The 20,326-nt window shown below is 39.6% G+C and overlaps 1 protein-coding gene across 5 annotated transcripts in view; it reads right to left on the bottom strand.

The window, feature by feature from the left end:
- Positions 1 to 20,326, bottom strand: part of CORIN (corin, serine peptidase) — a 313,930-nt gene that overhangs the window by 73,960 nt on the left and 219,644 nt on the right. For all 5 annotated transcript variants that reach the window (XM_086405903.1, XM_086405908.1, XM_086405907.1 and 2 more), the window contains 5 exons: positions 18,993 to 19,100; positions 17,765 to 17,875; positions 14,474 to 14,590; positions 10,764 to 10,871; positions 2,532 to 2,763 (listed from right to left, as the gene is read on the bottom strand). In XM_086405903.1, coding sequence (XP_086262029.1) covers positions 2,532 to 2,763; positions 10,764 to 10,871; positions 14,474 to 14,590; positions 17,765 to 17,875; positions 18,993 to 19,100 — 676 coding nt within the window. The remainder of the gene's footprint in view (positions 1 to 2,531; positions 2,764 to 10,763; positions 10,872 to 14,473; positions 14,591 to 17,764; positions 17,876 to 18,992; positions 19,101 to 20,326) is intronic.

Below are 20,326 nucleotides of genomic sequence, written 5' to 3'. Positions count from 1 at the left end.
TAAGCATTGCTCTAGGTGTTTCAATGTGTGTTACTTCATTTGTACCCAGAATATTTTAAATCGAGGCATCAGCATGTCTCAAAGAAGATGTTTTTTACTTCAGATGGGAAAAAAAAAATGTAGTTTTGCCTCAATATATAACCAATAAATTAGTTTTTTAAAATGTTAAGTAGACATAACCAAAGTAAGTTCCTAGGCAAATTTCTCATTTCCTTTTAAAGACATTCTCATTTCTCAAAAGTTTCCAACTTTAAACTAAGTTAATATCAACAAGATAAGGAATGGCTTAGCAATTGAACAGAGAAGTTTCTGAAAAGTCTCCATCTTGATTTAACTGTCTAGATTTAAGACAGAGCATAACTTAATGCTGGTTTAGCCTAGGAATCTGGGGCAAAGACAAAGCCATGGCATTCCCATATGAGGCAAAAATGAGAAGCTCAACAGTGTTTAACAACTATCTGTTGGATTGAATAGTTTTGTTGCAGATTAATAAAAGGTGTATATAACTCAATTGCTGCTGCTATTCTAAATTAACCAAAATATACCTATTTCAGATAGAAGTCAGGTACTGCCTGACTCTACCACTTTTTTTTCCCCTATAAAATAGAATAAAATAAATGGCACTACAACTCCATGGCACACCTGCTCATATCATAATCTGTGTGGTGTTCAACCACAGAGACAACAGTCCCAAAAGATTACTTTGAGGATGACAATTAAAGTATTTAGCACATTATAAGGGCTCAATAACATTAGATTTTTTCCAATTCATAACTTAAAAACTGAATTTTAAGATCAATAAACAAACCTGGCAAAAGCAACTATGTGCAACCCCATGAGATATCAGTATATTACTCTCTTTACACAAAAATATTTTCTTACAAATATCATAAGGTCAAATTCTCTTTGATAGCTACTAAAAATGAAAGACTGCAGCCTAGCAGGCTCCTCCATCCATGGGATTTTCCAGGCAAGAGTACTGGAGTGGGTGCCATTGCCTTCACCAAAAATGAAAGATGTATATATGCTAAGAAACAAAACTAAAATACCTAGAATCAGTTCACCAAATTGTTCACTGTATAGTATTTCAGGACCCATCTCATCTTAGGCATTTAAATATGAAACCTAAATCTTAAAATTATCAGTTATATGTGGATATAAATTTGTTCCAGAGAACACTATGTTAGGGAAATGTTTATACACATATGAAAAGAAAATCAAATACAAGAATTTGTTAAGTACTATTAAAAGTAAGTATTCACTTCATCAACCTTGCTTAGCAAAAATGGAATAAGATTTACAAATAACTTGTTAACATAAAACTGGTAGATGTTTTATTAGTAATATTTTAAAAGGCATTTAACAGAAATTTTCAGTATATTTACACAAGCCTACATTGTATTATTCTATTTGTACTTTTTGTTCAGTTTCCCAAGTCATTTTGAAATTTTATTGTTTTCTGTCCTGACTCTATAGATGACCCTTCCTTGTCATCCATTTGATATTCAGTATTTAATTTGTTTTCTCATCTGTTCACTGTTTTGATATTACTGCTTTTTCTTTAAGTTCTGAATGACTTTTGATCCAAACATATGGTTTTCACAGTTACCACTCACATTTAGGCAGGCACATCTGTGTATTCACTCCGTGATGGAAAGCAGCCTGAGAGCAGCCCCACCTCTGTGACAGCCACTTTGCATGCGCACATTCTCTGACTATAACCCAGAACACACGGCAGGGAAGAAGGCCAAACCACCACAAAGCAGGGAGCTGTGCTCCTTCCTAACATCAGAGCAGTGTTTAGTCTGGGCTCACAATCGACTAGCAAAGCTTCACTTTTTTGTACATTCGTCTGATCTTAATCTCACAATAACTCAACCCAACCATCATCACAATCGTGATCTTACAAGTAAAGGAACTGGCATTGGAAGAGCTCAAGGAAACGGTCTCAGGCTACAAGTAGCTAGAGAAAGAGCCAGGACTTGAATCAGAAGGTGGACTGCAGTGTCGTAGTCTTAACCACAGGACATCACTCATATCCTAAGTCCAAGCCATCCTCTTGAAATGCTGTCCTGAATTTCACCCAAGCAGGTAGAAAAACTCTGTGTTCATCCCCTGTCTATCCTGAGAGGTTGGTGTGATGTCTCCTAACTTTTGACACAGTTAAAAAGCAGCATTTTAAATATATCAACACTGCTAGATCAAGAGGCAGACAGATCCCTCCTTCTGCTGTCTCACATTTAAAAAACCACTTCTTGATCCACCATAATGAAACATGTGATTTTATTTAGTTAAAGTCCATGAACTATTATCAAAGGCAGTTCATACCCCTCATTTGGTTCTTCAGTAATGACTTCTCACTTAGATACTCATTTTAGAATTCTACTTCTTTACCATTTTAATATGTCATTTGTTAAACACAGAGCTTCTTAGCAAAGTAGGTACTTTGTCTAAACTCAGACTAAATCTCCATTTCCTTGGTTCTCCCTGAGGGACAATGAGGATGCCTGGGGGAGATGCCACTGTGTTACCTGCAAGGCGGGATACGCTGCTGTGTATCCTCGTCACACTTTGGTACCAAGATGGTGCAAGCAAAGAACATGAGGTATTTGTAACAGTTGGTTTGAACAAGTGCAGGGAAAAGAGAAGACTCCCAGCTGATGGATGCTTCCTTTTGAGTCCTGTGGCCAAGGTAATTCGGAAAATTTGTATGGTTGTAGGGCAAATTCAAGCAGAGTTCCAACGTAATTGGTTCACACTGACCTAACAATAACAACAACAAAAAGCCACATATACAGATACATATTATATATTTTTATTTATAAAATTTCATTTTGTTTATATTTATAATATAAATATAAATAATGTAAAATATATAATATATTATATTAAAATAATATAAATAATGTAAAAACAACTTTCTTCCACATGTAAAACAACTTACAAAATTAAAGTCTATTTTAGAATCTTTCTTAAAAGTATTTAAGACTAGAACGTAAGCAGTACATGAGGTTGCCATCAAAAGATAGTGTGGTTCATGAGGTGTCTTGACAAGCCAAGATTCATTTCTATATATGCATCTGCCAGCACACTGCCCTGAATGAATATTTCAGAAAGTCTTCCTCATTTTCCCCTTGGTTTCACTTATCTGAAAGTGACTCCTTTTCCTGCTTCCTTTACTTTAATTTGTCATCTTCTGATTTATCCATTACTTCTAAACTAATGCATTCCCCATCACCCTGCGAGCCACTTTTAAAAATTAATGAATTTAGCTGAGGAGGCAAGTAGATGACTTTTTCCTATGTGTTTTGTGGTTAATAAACATATGAAAGTGAAAAGTGAAAGTCACTCATTCGTGTCCGACTCTTCGCAACCCCATGGACTGTAACATGCCAGGCTCCTCTGTTCACGGAGTTCTCCTGGCAAGAATACTGGAGTGAGTAGCCATTTAGCCATTCCATTATCTAAGGACTCTTCCCAATCCAGGGATTAAACCTACGTTTCCTGCATTTCAGGCAGATTCTTTACTGTCTGAGCTACTAGAGATTCACTGATCAACGTGTAAAGCTACACAATTCCAGGGCAAGAGGAGGCTGAGGTCCATTAGATAGCCATTGCCAGAGAGATGGTCCCTAACCCTTAGCTTGGCATCCAAGGCTATTTCACACTCCAAACCACAGCCTAACTTTCTAGCCTCATCACCCATCCTATCTCATCAGCAATATTTGCTTGATGACACCAGACATTTTAAGAATTGCATGACTTCATGATTCCTGTTAGTTTTTATCTCTTTCTTTCCTTCACACACTTGTAATCACCCTTCAAATGCAATCATGTTTCTACCTGTCAGCACTTGCTTCCTGGAATAATCCTTTCCCATCCTCCTCACCAAGCTAATTTCTCCTTGGTCTGCAGCACGCAGCACAAACATCTCTACCAGGAAGCCTTCCTGGCCAACCACTCTCCCTCTTCCACTCCCAGAAGGAGCACCAGAGTATCTCCAGGACATACCTGCCATGCCCACATGGCCCTCTGCTCTATTCACTTACTTACTTGTCTTCCCCACACAATTCTGAGACTTCTGTGAAATGAGACTTTCTTTTTTTAAAAATTGAAGTATAGCTCATTTACAATGTTGTGTTAGCTTCTGGTGTATAGCAAAGTGATTCAGTTTTACATACATAATTAAAATGAATTCTTTTTCAGATTCTTTTCCATTATAGTTTATTATAAGATATTAAATATAGTTCCCTGGAGACCTTATTTCTTGATCTCATAGTCTGCACCAAGCATAGTGTGAGAATTAAGGGAGGAAAGGAGGAAGAAAAGTGTCAGAAACCATCCTGAAAGTGAAGTCACTCAGTCATGTCCAACTCTTTGTGACCCCGTGGACTGTAGCCTATCAGGCTCCCCCGTCCATGGGATTTTCCAGGCAAGAGTGCTGGAGTGGATTGCCATTTCCTTCTCCAGGGGATCTTCCCGACCCAGGAATCAAACCCGGGTCTCCCGCATTGCAGGCAGACACTCTACCATCTGAGCCACCAGGGAAACCATCCTAGGCATTTTAAAATGTAAAAATAATTCAAAATATAGTCCAAGCCATTGAAGCAGTCTAAGTCTCCAGGGATATAACATGAACAGGTTAGGCCAGCAGGACTGGACAAAATGCTTGAACCCAGAGGGACAAAGTGGACAGAAGCAGCTTGGGAAGACTTCCCAGGACAAAAGGAGTTTGGACAGATTTGGGGGAAAGCAGCAGCAAGGCTTTCTGTCCTTTGTCTGCTGTAGACATGCCTCATTCCCAGAGGAAAGAGGTGATCAACAGAGTGTCTTTGTAGAATCAGGCCGGGTCCACCAAAGCCTTCATGCCTTAAGGGTAATTATTCAAGTTAAATTTAATTATTTAACTAAGAAGGGAAACAGATTAGCGATTAGGACTGCAGTGAAATAGTAAAACAGCTCTGGGATGATTTCTCGATTTAAAGAATCTGAGGGCTTTTCAGAGACTATGCTATAGGAATCTTGACACTGATCAGATTAAAAAGCTCATGACCACATATATAAGACTCAGTTTACTGGGGAAGAAGTAACTCTCTAAAGCTGGTGTAATCCTGAGGATGCCTACAGTGTAGAGAGAAGGAGATGGAAGAGGGATGGGGTTTGTCCAACTTCTGAAAGAGGAGTAACATGAAATGTTTGATTTCAGATTACACACAAAAAATGCATGTTCGTTATAAAGACAATAAAAAGATGCATATAGGAAAAGTTCTCCATTCCCCACCTCCCTTTCTCTTAACTTTCCTCAAAACTAAAGACAGTTTTAATCCTTTCAGGCCTTGCACTTGCTCATGTTTATACACGTAAGAATTTACACGCATAGGCAGAGATATGTCTATGCTTTCGCCAAAGGATAACTGTACTATCGCTAATACCTTTCAACTTGTTTTTGTTGCTTGATAACCTATAATGACCAAGCAGCAGAAACAGCTCAACCTCTATGTTTTTCCTAATTTCTTCAATATACTTAAAATTTTACCCCCCAAAATGGGATCATTTACACATATTTTGATGCAGTCTTTTTTCCCCTGTAGACACCTTTTCTTTCTCTTTTCCTCAACCACCCTATCAAGTTTTGACTTTCTTATCTGTTCATTTCATTGAGATTAACTAATAAACATATCGCGTGGACAACTTTTCTCTCTTTTGATATGTAGGGGCTGTATCACTTTTGATTTGGGATAAGATACGAGCTTTAAATATTTCAGTGTCAAGGGAAATGAAAGGATTAAGTTATGATCATATACTACTCTGAGATCTTTATTGAATGCGTTGAGGTTGATTGAATCCTGTGTTTTGTTCCTTCATAATGGCATTCTTCAAGGAGTGCTAAGCTAGATAAACTCTCAAGATATCTGGCAACCTCCAATTCTGGGATTTATGGTACCAAACTTTTTTTTATCTTAAGCATTAGACTCACATATGAGCCTGATTTACAACAGCCACTAGAGGGCGATCATGTCACAAACATGTGAGGACGTTTAGCAACCACGGGGCTGTTTCCAGTGTTTTCAGTGCTCAACAGGGCATCCTGAACATAGACGAGGTTTAAAAAGATATCTGTTGAAAGAAAGGTCGTGATGGAGTCCCAATGATAGCCCACCTTTCAAACTTAAACAAGATTTGTTAAATTCAACCCACAGACAGCATTGTTAATTAAACAATGTTACATCTTGGTGGCAATAGTGGTAAAGAACCGGCCTGCCAAGGCAGGAGACATAAGAGACGTGGAGTTCATCCCTGGGTCAGGAAGATCCCCGAAGGGGGAAATGGCTACCGACTCCAGTATTCTTGCCTAGAGAATCCCACGGAGAGAAGAACCTGGCGGGCTACAATCCATAGGGTCGCAAGGAGTCGGACACGACTGAAGCGACTTAGCACACACCCAATACCTTAAGTCATTGGGAATCATGTATTAGGTTATGGTCATTTACATGAGAAAATGTCACGTCCAACATCCATTGGCATATATATGATCCTCAGATTCACCTTTGCATCAAACTTTGTGGCTCAGACAGTAAAGTATCCATCTACCATGCAGGAGACCCAGGTTCGATCCCTGGGCTGAGAAGATCCCCCGGAGAAGGAACTGACTACGCACTCCAGTATTCTTGCCTGGAGAATCCCACGGACAGAGAAACCTGGTGGGCTACAGTCCATGGACTCCTAAAGAGTTGGACATGACTGAGTGACTAACACTTTCACTTTTCATTTTAAATCTCTATTATTTTCAATAATTTGAAGAGCTATTATAAGGTGAACACCCTTGTAACCACCACTCAGGTCAAGAAATTGAACTTTACCAGACAATCACAGGTGCCCTTCCATATACCCTGTCATATGTCAACCTTCTCCTTCTCCCACAAAGTAACTACTGAGTTTCAGAGTCATTACTTCCTTGTTCTTCTTTATAGCTTTATTACCTAAGTGTGTACCACAACCTACATACTACAGTTTGACTACCCATTTTTGAAAACCTATTTAAGTCTCTTATAATAGCTATGTTCCCCCGCTATTTCTTTATTTTTCCTTATTATTTAAGTATTGAAAAATCTGGAGACTTGACCTTGGAGTGCGCCAGTCTGGATTTTGCTAATGGAACACTCTAGGCAGGTAAACATGTACCCCTGTACTCCTTGTTACCTGAACACTGGCACCTGAAGCCAGGAGGCTAGTTAGGTTTCACCAGGACTTGGACAAGGTTCTGGGTGCTGTGATGTTCTTTCATCAAATGATACATCCACCGACTTCTCTTTGTGATGTCTACAGCTGCATGTCCATGCTCAATGTCTTATCCTATTAATTCTCCTGTTTACCATATGGTAATATTCTAATTCAATCAATTACTTTTTATTTACTCCTTGAAAATGCTTTTAGAAAGAGATCATTCTTCTCAATTGACTCTCTGATCACACTTCTATACTCTCTGTTCCTCCAACTAGAGACTGCAAAGAGAGGCCAGAAAATTGACATGCCCCTGAGAAATTATTTGAATAACCAAGCTGTTACTTCTTCCTGGATTTAACTTTTCAGTGGGAGGATCATACTGCCATCTTCCCACTCATATATACGATTTTGGTTTTCTTTTTATGTTCTTAAAACACACTCAGCACAGTTTCCCTAGCATCTCACGGTCTCATCAGTTTCCTCTTTCATCACAGATGTTCTTGCCAGGTCCTTTCCATATATATTCAGCAAACGTTTGAACATCCCCTCTTCTGAATGTCCAGCACTGGACTAGTCACTTGTCCCCATTCCTTCTGTGTTATTAAAAATGAGTGTTGGAGGCTAACGTACATGGGCAAACATGTAGAACCAAAGACTGCTGGAACACTATGGGAAACTCAGGAGAGGCCCTGAGGCATGATAGTCATTTCTGGCTTCGCATGGCCACAGCGGTCATGGGTGCAGGGAGGCAGAGAGAGACACATGTCCAGGAGCTGCTCCCTCCACCAGGCTTCCCAGCTGTCTGGATCGCACGTTGCAAGGTGCAAGTGATGGGTTAGTCCCTACACCCCAGACTGAGGGGATATTACATCCCTGTTCCTACTCCCTAAGGCAAGGAGCTATCTGCTTTTGCCTCCCAGCAGAGTGCAGACGTATTACAGATTCTGGGCTTGAGTGGATAAGGTGACACTAGCCTATCACTGAACATTATTATCTAAAATATATTGCTTAGGCTTTTATTTTTTAAATTGTAGCCACTTCTGGGAATCTGAGATAAACCAGGAAACTTATCCATTGAAAAATACAAAAACCATGAAGACATTTTTCACACCCTCTTTCAAGATGTCACTAATTTCTGCAGCTTCATCAGGCCACAAAGCAGTCATTCTCAACTTGCACTGCACACTGGGGTCACCTGGGAGGTTTTAAAAATACTGATGCCTGGGCCCCACCCAGTATATCCTCAGGGACAATCAGGAAGTTACATAATTTTTTAATGGGACAACAAGAACCACTGCCTTTAAGAACTAGCCTCCCAGCAACTCCAGTGAGAGAGGCTGACTCCACCAGACAAAACATCCACATTTTCCAAACCCATATTCTCCACTGGCAGGAAGCCAAGGAATGACAGTGTTGCTCACTTATGCCCCAGAATCTAAATAACAACAGTGTCTTATTGGTAGCAACAAAGATTTTTAAGTGATTAATCACATTTTCAAGTGATGAAGAGTTTTCTGAAGGGAGATGTTGCTTGTCCATGTTTTTATAGAGAACCAAGTAGACACACACCATTCTGAAGCTCTTTGAAAAATAAGGAGTAGCATCTTTACTCTCAACTGGAGGTTAGGCTTATACACTGTTTTTAATCACACACAAGGAATGGGGATGAGTGACTAGCCCAGTGCCTGATACTCAGAAGAGGAGGTGTTCAAGTGTCTGCTGAATATACATGGAGAGAGCCTGGCAAAAACATTTGTGATGAAAGAGGAAGCTGCTGAGACAGTGAGATGCTAGGGAAATTGTGAGCGTATTTGAAGAACATAAAAAGGAAACCAAAACCATATATATGACTGGGAAGGTGGTAAATGATCCCCCTACTGAAAAGTAATCTCCAGGAAGGCTGAAATCATGTCTCCTTTCTTTTCCATCAAAGTGCACAGTCCCTGGAACATCACAGGCTAAGTACTGGTTGAATATATATATGAGCCAAGTTATCTAGTGCTCTTCCTACAAATTCTTTTGACAGATGAAAAGATATTTAAATTTTTAATCTTAAAATATTTCAAGTATAGAGAAAACAGGAAAACATACAGCTAGTGAGTCCCCACCTAAATGTGATATGGGCTAACATTGCTCTCTCAAGCTTTTTAACCTAACAGTGCCATGCTATGTCAGATAACCCTCAAAACTTTAGTAAAATACACATGTCTGAGACAACACTGTCACTCTCCAAAATTCTGTAACCCAAGTTCAAAGTGAAGTAAAAAAAAGAAGATTCTGAAAGAGTTCCAAGGAAGAGTCCGAGATAAGCAAAGTCTAACCATATACACACATACACATATATTTAATGGAGTTTAGAGTGAATAAAATGGTAATATGTCTTAGTAGTCAGACTGGTAACTATCTGCACTGCTCTCTCCCTGTGGGAAGTGGAGGACTGGGAATTGTGCTTTCAGCCAAACAGTTCTTAAGTGCTCATGAAAATAAAAAATCTTGTCAGATGGGTTATTAAGTGGCTGTCTCCCTCACTCTCCTATCCAGCCCACTGTTTTCACCCCTAAAGGTCCTCTGAGGGGTATGGGCTTTCCCCACCCATAAGCTCTATGCTGACCCAGAAAAGTCACGAGTAGAATTAGGATCCAAAAACTTGAACAAATCCAGGGACCTGAACCCTTCAGCTTTTCAACCTCCCAGCCTCCAGGACCTTCACTGCCAGGATCAGTGCTAAGAGGCCACACCTTCTTGTCAACTGAAAGCTTGACAGACCTCTTCTGAATCTTAAGCCCAAGCTGACAGGGAGGCCAAAAATTAGTTCTAAAGAGTGTAAGAAGGGAGTAGACTATGAAGGCAGAGTCCAGAAGTAAGATACCATTACTAGAAATCAGGGTCTTTGGGGACTTTCTGATTCATTTTAAATTCCTCGGGAGAGTCTTTCTGCTCACCCTGCCCATTCCATCTTCCCCTAATTATCCCTCCTCATAAGCCAGTTTGGACAAAGCCACCTGTCTACACCATTTGGAGCCTTTCCCTTGTCACCAACACAAATGAACACAAGAGCCACAAGATTGTTCTAGGTCAGCAAAGTTCCTGGAAGGGTGAGAATACACTTTATTATAAGAACAGACCGCCAAAGTTTTATGTGGTTGTTTAGATGAATTTTATGTCTGCTTCTCAGATAAAGTTTCCACTTTTGAAGCTGGGCTTTAAAAAGGAAGAACGATAGCATCTGCCTATAGATGGAGCCAGGAAAATAATATATAGGAGCTGATGCTGAGTGGAAAGTCATGCCAATGATATTAAACAACATGGATTTATAGCCCATTCACAGTGACACATTTGTTTATGATTTCAGTTAATTAAGACCACTTTGCTTCTTTTCTGCTACCACATGTAACCTTTTTTTTTAAAAAAAGAAAAAATGTATGCATATACATATTTTGGAGGGATTCCAGACTTCAGCATTTTAACATCAATGAGAGAGGAAAATGTTGAATGCATATCCTGACAGAGTGATTGCATTTGTCAGAGGCTGTACTTACTACAATTATTCACACTGTTGCTGGGGTCACAAAGAGAGTTACCACCACATGAATCAAGGCAGGAACTGTAGAGGCATCTTTGGTCTCCTTCTTGACACAGAGTCTGACCTACAGAAGAGAGAAAGGCGCATTCACTTTCATCAGCATCCGTAAGTAAACTCCAAGTGCTAGTTTCTGAAGGATCCAGAGCCGAGGAAGGACACAACTCTAATTTCCTTCCAGCATCTCCAAAAATATTGAACACAAGCTGAGTAGGTACTTTCTGGATTAATTTTCCTGCAGCTAAATACAACACTGTTATTTCAGAAGGAAATTAAGAAGGAATTAAGAAATTCAGAAATTTCTTAATTAAGAAATTAAGAAATTCAGAAGGAATTAAGAAACTAAGGGGCAACCCAACCTTTAAAAATAGGTTGTTATAGTTTTTCATGAAAAAGATAGCATCTTGTATTTACACGGGTGCATATAGCTGATGACAAAAGAAAACTCAAGTAATTTGAGGGAAGCGCCAATATTTTAAAGTCTCATTTGATCCCAGCTCTAGTTTTCCCTCTAAGGAAAATGCTCTCCTTAATAATAAATAGGGCATCAACATTACTATAATAAGGGTACTTTATCATGGCAGGATTGTAAGCAGCTGTTATCCATATTTTTGGTGTGTCTCTGGAAAGTAGCACTGCCCAGCTGCAATGACCTGAGAATTAGGTTTCTTGTTTCCAAATGAATGACAACAGTAATGTCAGCCTAATGGCTTTTCCTTAAGGTATATGGAGAGAAAACTGCTTTTCCCATTGATTTCCTGGTCATTTGTAGATAAATGGAAAAGGTAATAAATTACTGCCCATTCTCTTTCTATCTTGCCCCCCTTATAGTCAATTATTTTTAAACACATCATCTGGACTCTACAATATCTTGCAAGGCATTTTAAAATATAAATAACAGTATAGGTATACATACAATCATTCTTACCTATAATTATGACAATATTTATTATACTGGACTTCCTTATCTAGCATTCTAAGTTATATCTACAATCTTACCTATAATTCTAAATATAATATTTAATATACTGGACTCTCTCTCCCTTCTAGTACCATTAATGAACAACACTATATATCATAGCCTTGCAAAAAAGAGATATTGCTCCCTTTTTTTCAATATTTAGCAGATAAAAGGGTTTTTTTGCAAGGTAAGTCAGGCTAAGTCCCATGAATATTAGTCTCTTAAAAAATTTTTATTCAGACAGCATGCATTCATTATTTGAGCCAATATTAAGTGCTTGCTATGTGACAACTTAGTTTGCCAGCAAGGCATTGAGCATTAAAAAATAAAAAAAGTCTGATAGTTTCAACTCTAATTAGGGATATTCTTCATGAGCGAAATCTTATAATGCCATGTGATCATTGCTCCCTGAAGGTACATGTAAAAAGCAGTAAAAGCAAATTAGGGCAGTTAAAAGAAAGCTTCTCATAGGAGTTTTTAGGCAGATGGGATAAGCTGGGGTAAGAGGGAAGGATGGGTTTTCCAAGCCAATAGCAGGATGTACAAAGGGCTGGAGTCACTCCCTTTAGTTAAGGGAGACTAAGCAGGAAGGCTGAGAGTGAGGCTGAGGATTGTAAAGGCCTCTATCTTGAATAGGGCTCCAAGCCCTGGGAGAAGCGATCCCAGCCCTCCTCCCAGCCTAGTCGAGCATAAACAATCAGTGATTACTGCTGACAGCGGCTCTGCAGTGTTGTAACTCGCTGCCCTTCACTCTCAGCTCTCTAAAGGCAATGGCGTTCTCCCACTCCTCTGTGCTACCTTGCTCTTTCCACCTTGGGGCCTTTGGACAAGCAGTTCCCTGTGTCTGAAAGGCTTTCTCCATTCCCACTCTCCTTTGCTAATTCCATTCATTCTTCAGATAGTAGCTCCAACACCTCCTCCTCAGGGCAGCTTCCCAGAAGCCCTTTACCAGGACACGCATCCATAACACGAATCCTAGTACCTTGAATTTCCCTCCTGGCCCGCATCCCTCCCTGGTTACCAGACCTACTGTTGCACACCTATCTCCCCCAGAAGCCTGCCAGCCCCATGAGCTGTTCTGCTTGCCACTGAATTCCCAGCACCACAATATACTTTTAGTATGCTGAATTTAGAAGAGTGAATAATCTAAATTCACTACAATTCTACTTTCCTTTTTTTTATATTTACATTTTATCATGTGACTTTTCTTAAATCTCACAGATATAAAGAAATACTGGCAAATCCTGCCACTGCATAGTAAAGAATACAAAATTATTTCAAACAGCATTGAATTATGTAGAGAGAAAGAACTATCTGATCAAAAGGGAGCTTCTTGGCTGATATGGAATAACTCAAGGCCAGAAAAGGATTTCCTTCTGAATTTTCAAAACTGGTAAAACAAAGCTATCCTTATCTAGTTTTTTATGGAATAAATCTGTGATTAAAAGTCTCTCTCTTTTGGTCTCCAATGCATTCTCATTAAAACTATTCTAATATCAATATACATTATGGCAAATCTAATTTAGTTACAGGTGACCAATCTCATTAGCTGATGTGGGATACACACAGCCTACAACAGGCTTTCAGGTACCAGCCACAGAAAATAGCTTACATTTACATTTATGGAGTACTCAACACACGTCATCTCTATGAAGTAGTTATCATTATTCTGAGATTACAGACACAGAAACAGAGAAGTAACAGGTTAAATTACTGGCCTAAAGTCAACCAGGGAGTAAGTGGGAGCTGGGATCCAAACCCAGGCAGCTGAGTGGCAATCTCCACATTTCTAACAACAAGGCTATGTACTAAGACGCAAGTAAGACAAACGTAGTGGTTTTTGGAGAAGGCAATGGCACCCCACTCCAGTACTCTTGCCTGGAAAATCCCATGGACGGAGGAGCCTGGTAGGCTGCAGTCCATGGGGTTGCTAGGAGTCTGACACGACTGAGCGACTTCACTTTCACTTTTCACTTTCATGCATTGGAGAAGGAAATGGCAACCCACTCCAGTGTTCTTGCCTGGAGAATCCCAGGGACAGGGGAGCCTGGTGGGCTGCCGTCTATGGGGTCACATAGAGTCGGACATGACTGAAGTGACTTAGCAGCAGCAGTGGTTTTTAAGTCAAAAGATACTACTAGCCCTGTACTGAGAGATACTTCTACACAAACTGAGGCTTAAGATAATCAAGGTAGAGCTTTCTTTTCCAACAGAAAACCAATTTATTTGGCTTACTTTTTCTTTGGGGGCTTCACAGATAATAACAGACTGCTTTTAAAGTGTGTTCAAGCATATTGTTTGGCAATGGGAGGCATTAAATGGCTTCTCTGCACATGGTTAGTTTTGGAAGCCATTGCATTCAATTTCAGAAGCCATTTCCTTCTAACTGGAATCTAATTGAATTGAATAGTATGTGCTACACTTTTCTCTCTATTGTAGTGTTTCCCCATAAAACAGCTAACTGAATCTACCTGTGCTGTTTAAGTGTTTAACCACTAATTTTCACCCTTAGGAATGTTTTCAGTGTAAGTTGCATGAGACTTGTATTTACCACAAAAAAAGGTTTCTGGCTGACCGGAACTGTGGGGACCAGTGCATTAGGCAATCTGAAATTATTTGTGTGGGAATCCTTTAAGCACTAGGTAACTTCCAACGTTTTGTTTTGCTCCCAAGGAAAGACTATTTCTGGGGTTGGAGCACACACTTACCATCACTGCAACTCTCCTCATCACTTCCATCCTTACAGTCCTCGTCTCCATCACACTGGAAAGTGCTGGGGATGCACTGTCCATTTCTGCATTCCACCAGACCCTGGCTGTGACACGCTAGGGAACACCAAAATAACATGCATTTTAATTATCTGTATTTCTTTCAGTGTCCGGATCATATCCATGATTCCTGTTTATCTGGCATCACCAAGAAATGAAGTGTTCTAAACATCTGAACATTCTGCCCAAATGAATGAATGTGTCATTAAGTTTTTTCATCCCAAGTGTTCTTGGAATGCAAGGTTGTCTATCTGGAATATCTCTTACCCTATTAAGTAGAACTTACTTAAAACTAACCTTTTCTAGATCACTGCATAAGTGAAACTAGTATTAACAATGATAGTAGTTATACTGGGCTTCCCAGGTGGCTCAGTGGTAAAGAATCTGCCTGCAATGCAGGAGACGCGGGTTCAATCCCTGGGTCAGGAAGATCCCCTGGAGAAGGAAATGACAATCCACTCCAGTATTCTTGCCTGGGAAATCCCATGGACAGAGGAACCTGGCGGGCTACAGTGCATGGAGTCACAAAAGAATCGGATGTTACTTAGTGACCAAACAACAAGCAGTTTAACTAATGATATAAAAACTACAATTTCTTAAATGTTTACTTTATGGCAATAGCTGTGCTAGGAGTATTACATATCTAATCTCAAACCCTCATAAGAAATTTGTAAAGTGTGTATTATCAACCTAGTTTAGAATAAAGAAACTGAAGCTTAGAGACTTTAGCGTGTGTGTTATACTCTCAAGGCTGTTGACAAGTAGGGCCAGAATATGGAAGGAAGATTTTTTAACCCTAAGCCCCAGGATTTCACTCTGCCCTAACCTGACCCAATGCACCAATGAAATGCATAATACCTACCCCACAATAAACACTTTATTTCAAAACTTGCTTATGACATCTGCTATTTAAAAGGATGATCTAGTGACCATTAACCTTTCAGGAACCGGTTGTCTTAATTCTATCCCTATTGTCTTTTAAAGCATCAGAAACCCCTGTATCATGTGACCTCAGCCTTCACAGAGTTGCTGTCTACATACACGTGAGCACCATGTTCTTGCTTTTCCAAGATCCATCAAAATACAGTCCACTCTGTTCCACAATGTCCACTCAGCTAGGACTCAGATGATATTCCAGTTCAAATATAATTCAGGAAAGAGGAAAGCCGGGCATAGTGTTTGCTAATTATTTTAAATGAGTTTTCTTGTCAACATAAAACCCATGCAACTTACATTTCTATTTATGCCTTAAATTACAAGCAAATTAAACAGCTAATCTCATATGTAGCCACTGTTTCTACTTTTATTAGACAGTAAAAGATGGAATAAAAAGTTTAATTAGCTCAAATATGCATAAAATGCACCTTATTAACTCTTTCAGGTCAATATTACTCTTCTTTAGTTCAGTTCAGTCGCTCAGTCGTGTCCGACTCTTTGCGACCCCATGAATCGCAGCACACCAGGCCTCCCTGTCCATCACCAACTCCCGGAGTTCACTGAGACTCACGTCCATCGAGTCAGTGATGCCATCCAGCCATCTCATCCTCTGTCGTCCCCTTCTCCTCCTGCCCCCAATCCCTCCAGCATCAGAGTCTTTTCCAATGAGTCAACTCTTCCCATGAGGTGGCCAAAGTACTGGAGTTTCAGCTTTAGCATCATTCCTTCCAAAGAAATCCCAGGGCTGAACTCCTTCAGAATGGACTGGTTGGATCTCCTTGCAGTCCAAGGGACTCTCAAGAGTCTTCTCCAACACCACAGATCAAAAGCATCAATTCTTCGGCGCTCAGCCTTCTTCACAGTCCAACTCTCACATCCATACATGACTACAGGAAAAATCATAACCTTGACTAGATGGACCTTTGTTGGCAAGGTAATGTCTCTGCTTTTGAGTATGCTATCTAGGTTGGACATAACTTTCCTTCCAAGGAGTAAGCGTCTTTTAATTTCATGGCTGCAGTCACCATCTGCAGTGATTTTGGAGCCCCCAAAAATAAAGTCTGATACTGTTTCCACTGTTTCCCCATCTATTCATTTTATTATTCCCTATCAAGTATAATATACTTTCTAGGAAAAAAATGTGGCAAGCCATACGCTATTTTACTAGGTAGTGTAACAGCTACCTGAAGACTCTTTAAAAAAAAAAAAAAAACAATTGAAGCATAGTTGATTTATAATATCTTGTTAGTTTCAGGTATATAGCACAGTGATTCAATTATACATATATACTTCCATGTATATGTACCTATTCCTATTGGTTACTACAAAATATTAAGTATAGTTCACTGTGCTACACAGTAGACCTTGTTGGTTACTTATTTTATATACAGCAGTGTGTCTATGTTAATCCCAAAGTCCTAATTTATTTTTCCTTTTCTTTCCCCTTTGGTAACATAACTTTGTTTCCTGTGTCTGTGAGTCTGCGTCTGTTTGGCAAATAAGTTCATTTGTGTAATTTTTTTAGATTCCACATACAAGTGATGTCATATCTACTTGTCTACCTCTGTCTAGCTTACTTCACTTAGGACGATAATCTATAGGTCCATCCATGTTGCTGCAAATGGCATTATTTCATCATGTTTTATGGCTGAGTGATATTCCACAGTATACACAGACCACATCTTCTTTATCCATTCATCTGTCAAGGAACATTTAGGTTGCTTCCATGTCTTGGTTACTGTAAATAGTACTGCTATGAATATATGGGTGCATGTACCCTTTTGAATTTTGGGTTTCTCCAAATATACTCACCAGAAATAAGACTCAGAAATAAGGCTCTGAAGTAATAATACCATCACACACTCTGTGTAACTCCATCAGCCCTGAAGGCTCTCTTCTCTCTGTCAGTTCTCCCTATGCTCTCTCACAAATGGTGCCTGTGGGCACGTGTGGAGGCTCTTGCTTAACTGCTAATATACTGTTTGCAGACAGAAAGTTCCCAGTCTCTGGGAAGAATATCTGCTTTGACAAAGTCACAAAAGAAGATTTGTGAGTAATGTGAGAGAAAACAGCCACCTGCTTGGCCAGAGTGGCCAAGTCAGGCTCTGAGTTTTGGAAAGAGAAATTCGGACATCAGGTATACTACCCTGTTATTGTCATCATACCATTCAATTATCATCTGTATAGGCCAGGACCAAAGTGTAAAAACCTGTTTAGATAGTGAGCCTTGAGTGTATTTGACTAAACAGACAGAAGTGGGAAAATGAACAAGATGAAAACCTTCAGGGCACTCACAGCAATTGACTTCATCGGATTTATCCACGCAGTCATGGTCCCCATCACACACCCATTCAATGGCAATGCAGCGCCCGTCTCCGCAGCGATGTTCCTCTATGGGGTTGCAATCTGGAGGAAGCAAGCACTCAGGAGGATGGAGAGAACCAACATGACGAACACTTGGAATGTATGGCCCATAGTGCCAGTACAAGTTAGAAAGTTCTTCTGTCACTAAATAATACACTACCAAAAATTTGAGAGCTAATCACAAAGTCAAAATGGTAAACAAGCAAGAAGAATTCAGCCGGTTTTATTAAAAATTCAGGAGAGGACATTCAGAATTAAACACAGTTCTTTAAAATGTGGTGGCTCAGTGGTAAATCCATCTGCTAATGCAGGAGACATGGGTTCGATCCTTGCGTTGGGAAGATTCCCTGGAGAAGGAAACTGCAACCCACTCCAGTATTCTTGTCTGGGAAATCCCATGGACAGAGGAGCCTGGTGGGCTACAGTTCACAGGGTCACAAAAGAATCGAACATGACTTAGCAACTAAACAACAACAACTTTAAAAGGTTCATTCCTCTTTTTAAATGAGATATAATTGACATAAAATGCTGTGTAAATGTATGCTAAATGAGATAAGTTAGAGAAAAATACGGTATATCACATGTGGAAAAAAGCTGAATTTGTACAACATAGACAAGTGGCTAGCAGGGGCTGGTGTGGGCTGTATTGGAAAGATGCTGTTTACAGGTACAAACATGCAACTAGTATGTGGATTCCTTCTTTAAAAGATAAGATGAGTTTTGAACGTAAAACAAACCCTTGATGTCTCCACTGCAGAAGTCGCCCTGTAGTGCATGGCAATCAAATACAGGAGAGGTCTTTGGTTATATATAACAAGAGGATCAAGCACTGCAAGCAGAGTTTTGCTCAAGAGCTCAAATCTAACCATGAGCCACTGACTCCAACCAGAGAAGAAACACTTTCAAAGAGACAAAAACATATTAACTCCCATTTCCATTCCACTTCTTTAACGTTTCTTTAGTATGACTTTACCCAAGAAATATTACATTTACATATAAGACATGACAGACTAGTAATTGGAAAAGCCTCCTCTTCCTGAAAATTAAGAAACCATTTTGTAATTTAACTCTCTAACCACACTAACAATGAACTACAAGGTTTTGATTATACATTCCTATAATTTTAAATGAAAACCTTTAGGGAAATAATGTTACTTACCACAGTTTTGTTCATCACTCAGATCTCCACAGTCATCATATCCATCACACACCAGGCTATAATTAAGGCACTTGCCTGTGTGACAGTGAAACAGATTCTCGCTGCAATCTGAAAAAAAAGAAAAAACAGAAGCCACTGATGGGTCACCAGAGCAGAATAGGATGTTACCGTAGTAGCTGGTATAACAGAATCGTATCATGGGGGGGTGGGGGGGATCATAATGGTGACCTGGTCCATATCTGCTGTTTCCCAGGGGAGGAGACTGTGGTGCAGAGGGAGCCACTGACGTGCTCAAGGTCATATAACAAGTAACTGTAGAACCATGATGAGGACCCACTGGCTCCCAAGCCAATGCTCTTATCACTTCCTGAAAACGCCCACATTCCACGCTATGTCACTTGAAAGCTTCCTCATAGCCAAATATGAGAAAAGACATTCTCAAACCACCATAGTTTCTAGTGAAGTTCACTTTCATACAGAATGAATACTTCATAGACAGTGAGTAGTTATTTCTTTAAAAAGTTTACTTTAAAATGTAAGCCTAGTTTTGTCAATGGTAAACATAGACATAACAAAGAGAAAAACTCATTTACATTACAGAGTCGTTACTCACATTACTCACACAACTTTACCACTTAAGTCAACTGACTGTTTCATAGCATGACCCTCAGATAAGCAGTACTGTCCTAGATTATGATGCCAAAATAAGAAAAAGTGATGTAATCCTTGAAGAAAATAGGTAAAAACACTAGACCATTCAGGTGACCTAAATCAAATTCCTTATGACTATACAGTAGAAGTGAAAAATAGATTTAAGGGACTAGATCTGATAGACAGAGTGCCTGATGAACTATGGACGGAGGTTCATGACATTGTACAGGAGACAGGGAAGCCAGACCATCCCCAAGAAAATGAAATGCAAAAAAGCAAAATGGCTGTCTGAGGAAGCCTTACAAATAGCTGTGAAAAGAATAGAAGTGAAAGCAAAGAGGAAAAGGAAAGATACACCCATTTGAATGCAGAGTTCCAAACAATAGCAAGGAGAGATAAGAAAGCCTTCCTCAGTGATCAGTGCAAAGAAATAAAGGAAAACCATAGAATGGAAAAGACTAGAGATCTCTTTAAGAAAGCAAAGACAGGCTCAATAAAGGACTAGAATGGTATGGACCTAACAGAAGCAGAAGATATTAAGAAGAGATGGCAAGAATACACAGAAGAACTGTATAAAAAAGATCTTCATGACTCAGATATCGTGATGCTGTGATCACTCACCTACAGCCAGACATCCTGGAATGTGAAGTCAAGTGGGCCTTAGGAAGAAGCATCACTACAAC

Source organism: Bos grunniens, chromosome 6, assembly GCF_055505025.1.
Source record: "Bos grunniens cultivar Pamir isolate PY7600 chromosome 6, Bosgru_T2T1.0, whole genome shotgun sequence".
Taxonomy (NCBI): domain Eukaryota; kingdom Metazoa; phylum Chordata; class Mammalia; order Artiodactyla; family Bovidae; genus Bos; species Bos grunniens.
Note: the sequence above shows the minus strand (reverse complement) of the source record. Positions and strands in the feature narration are given on the sequence as shown.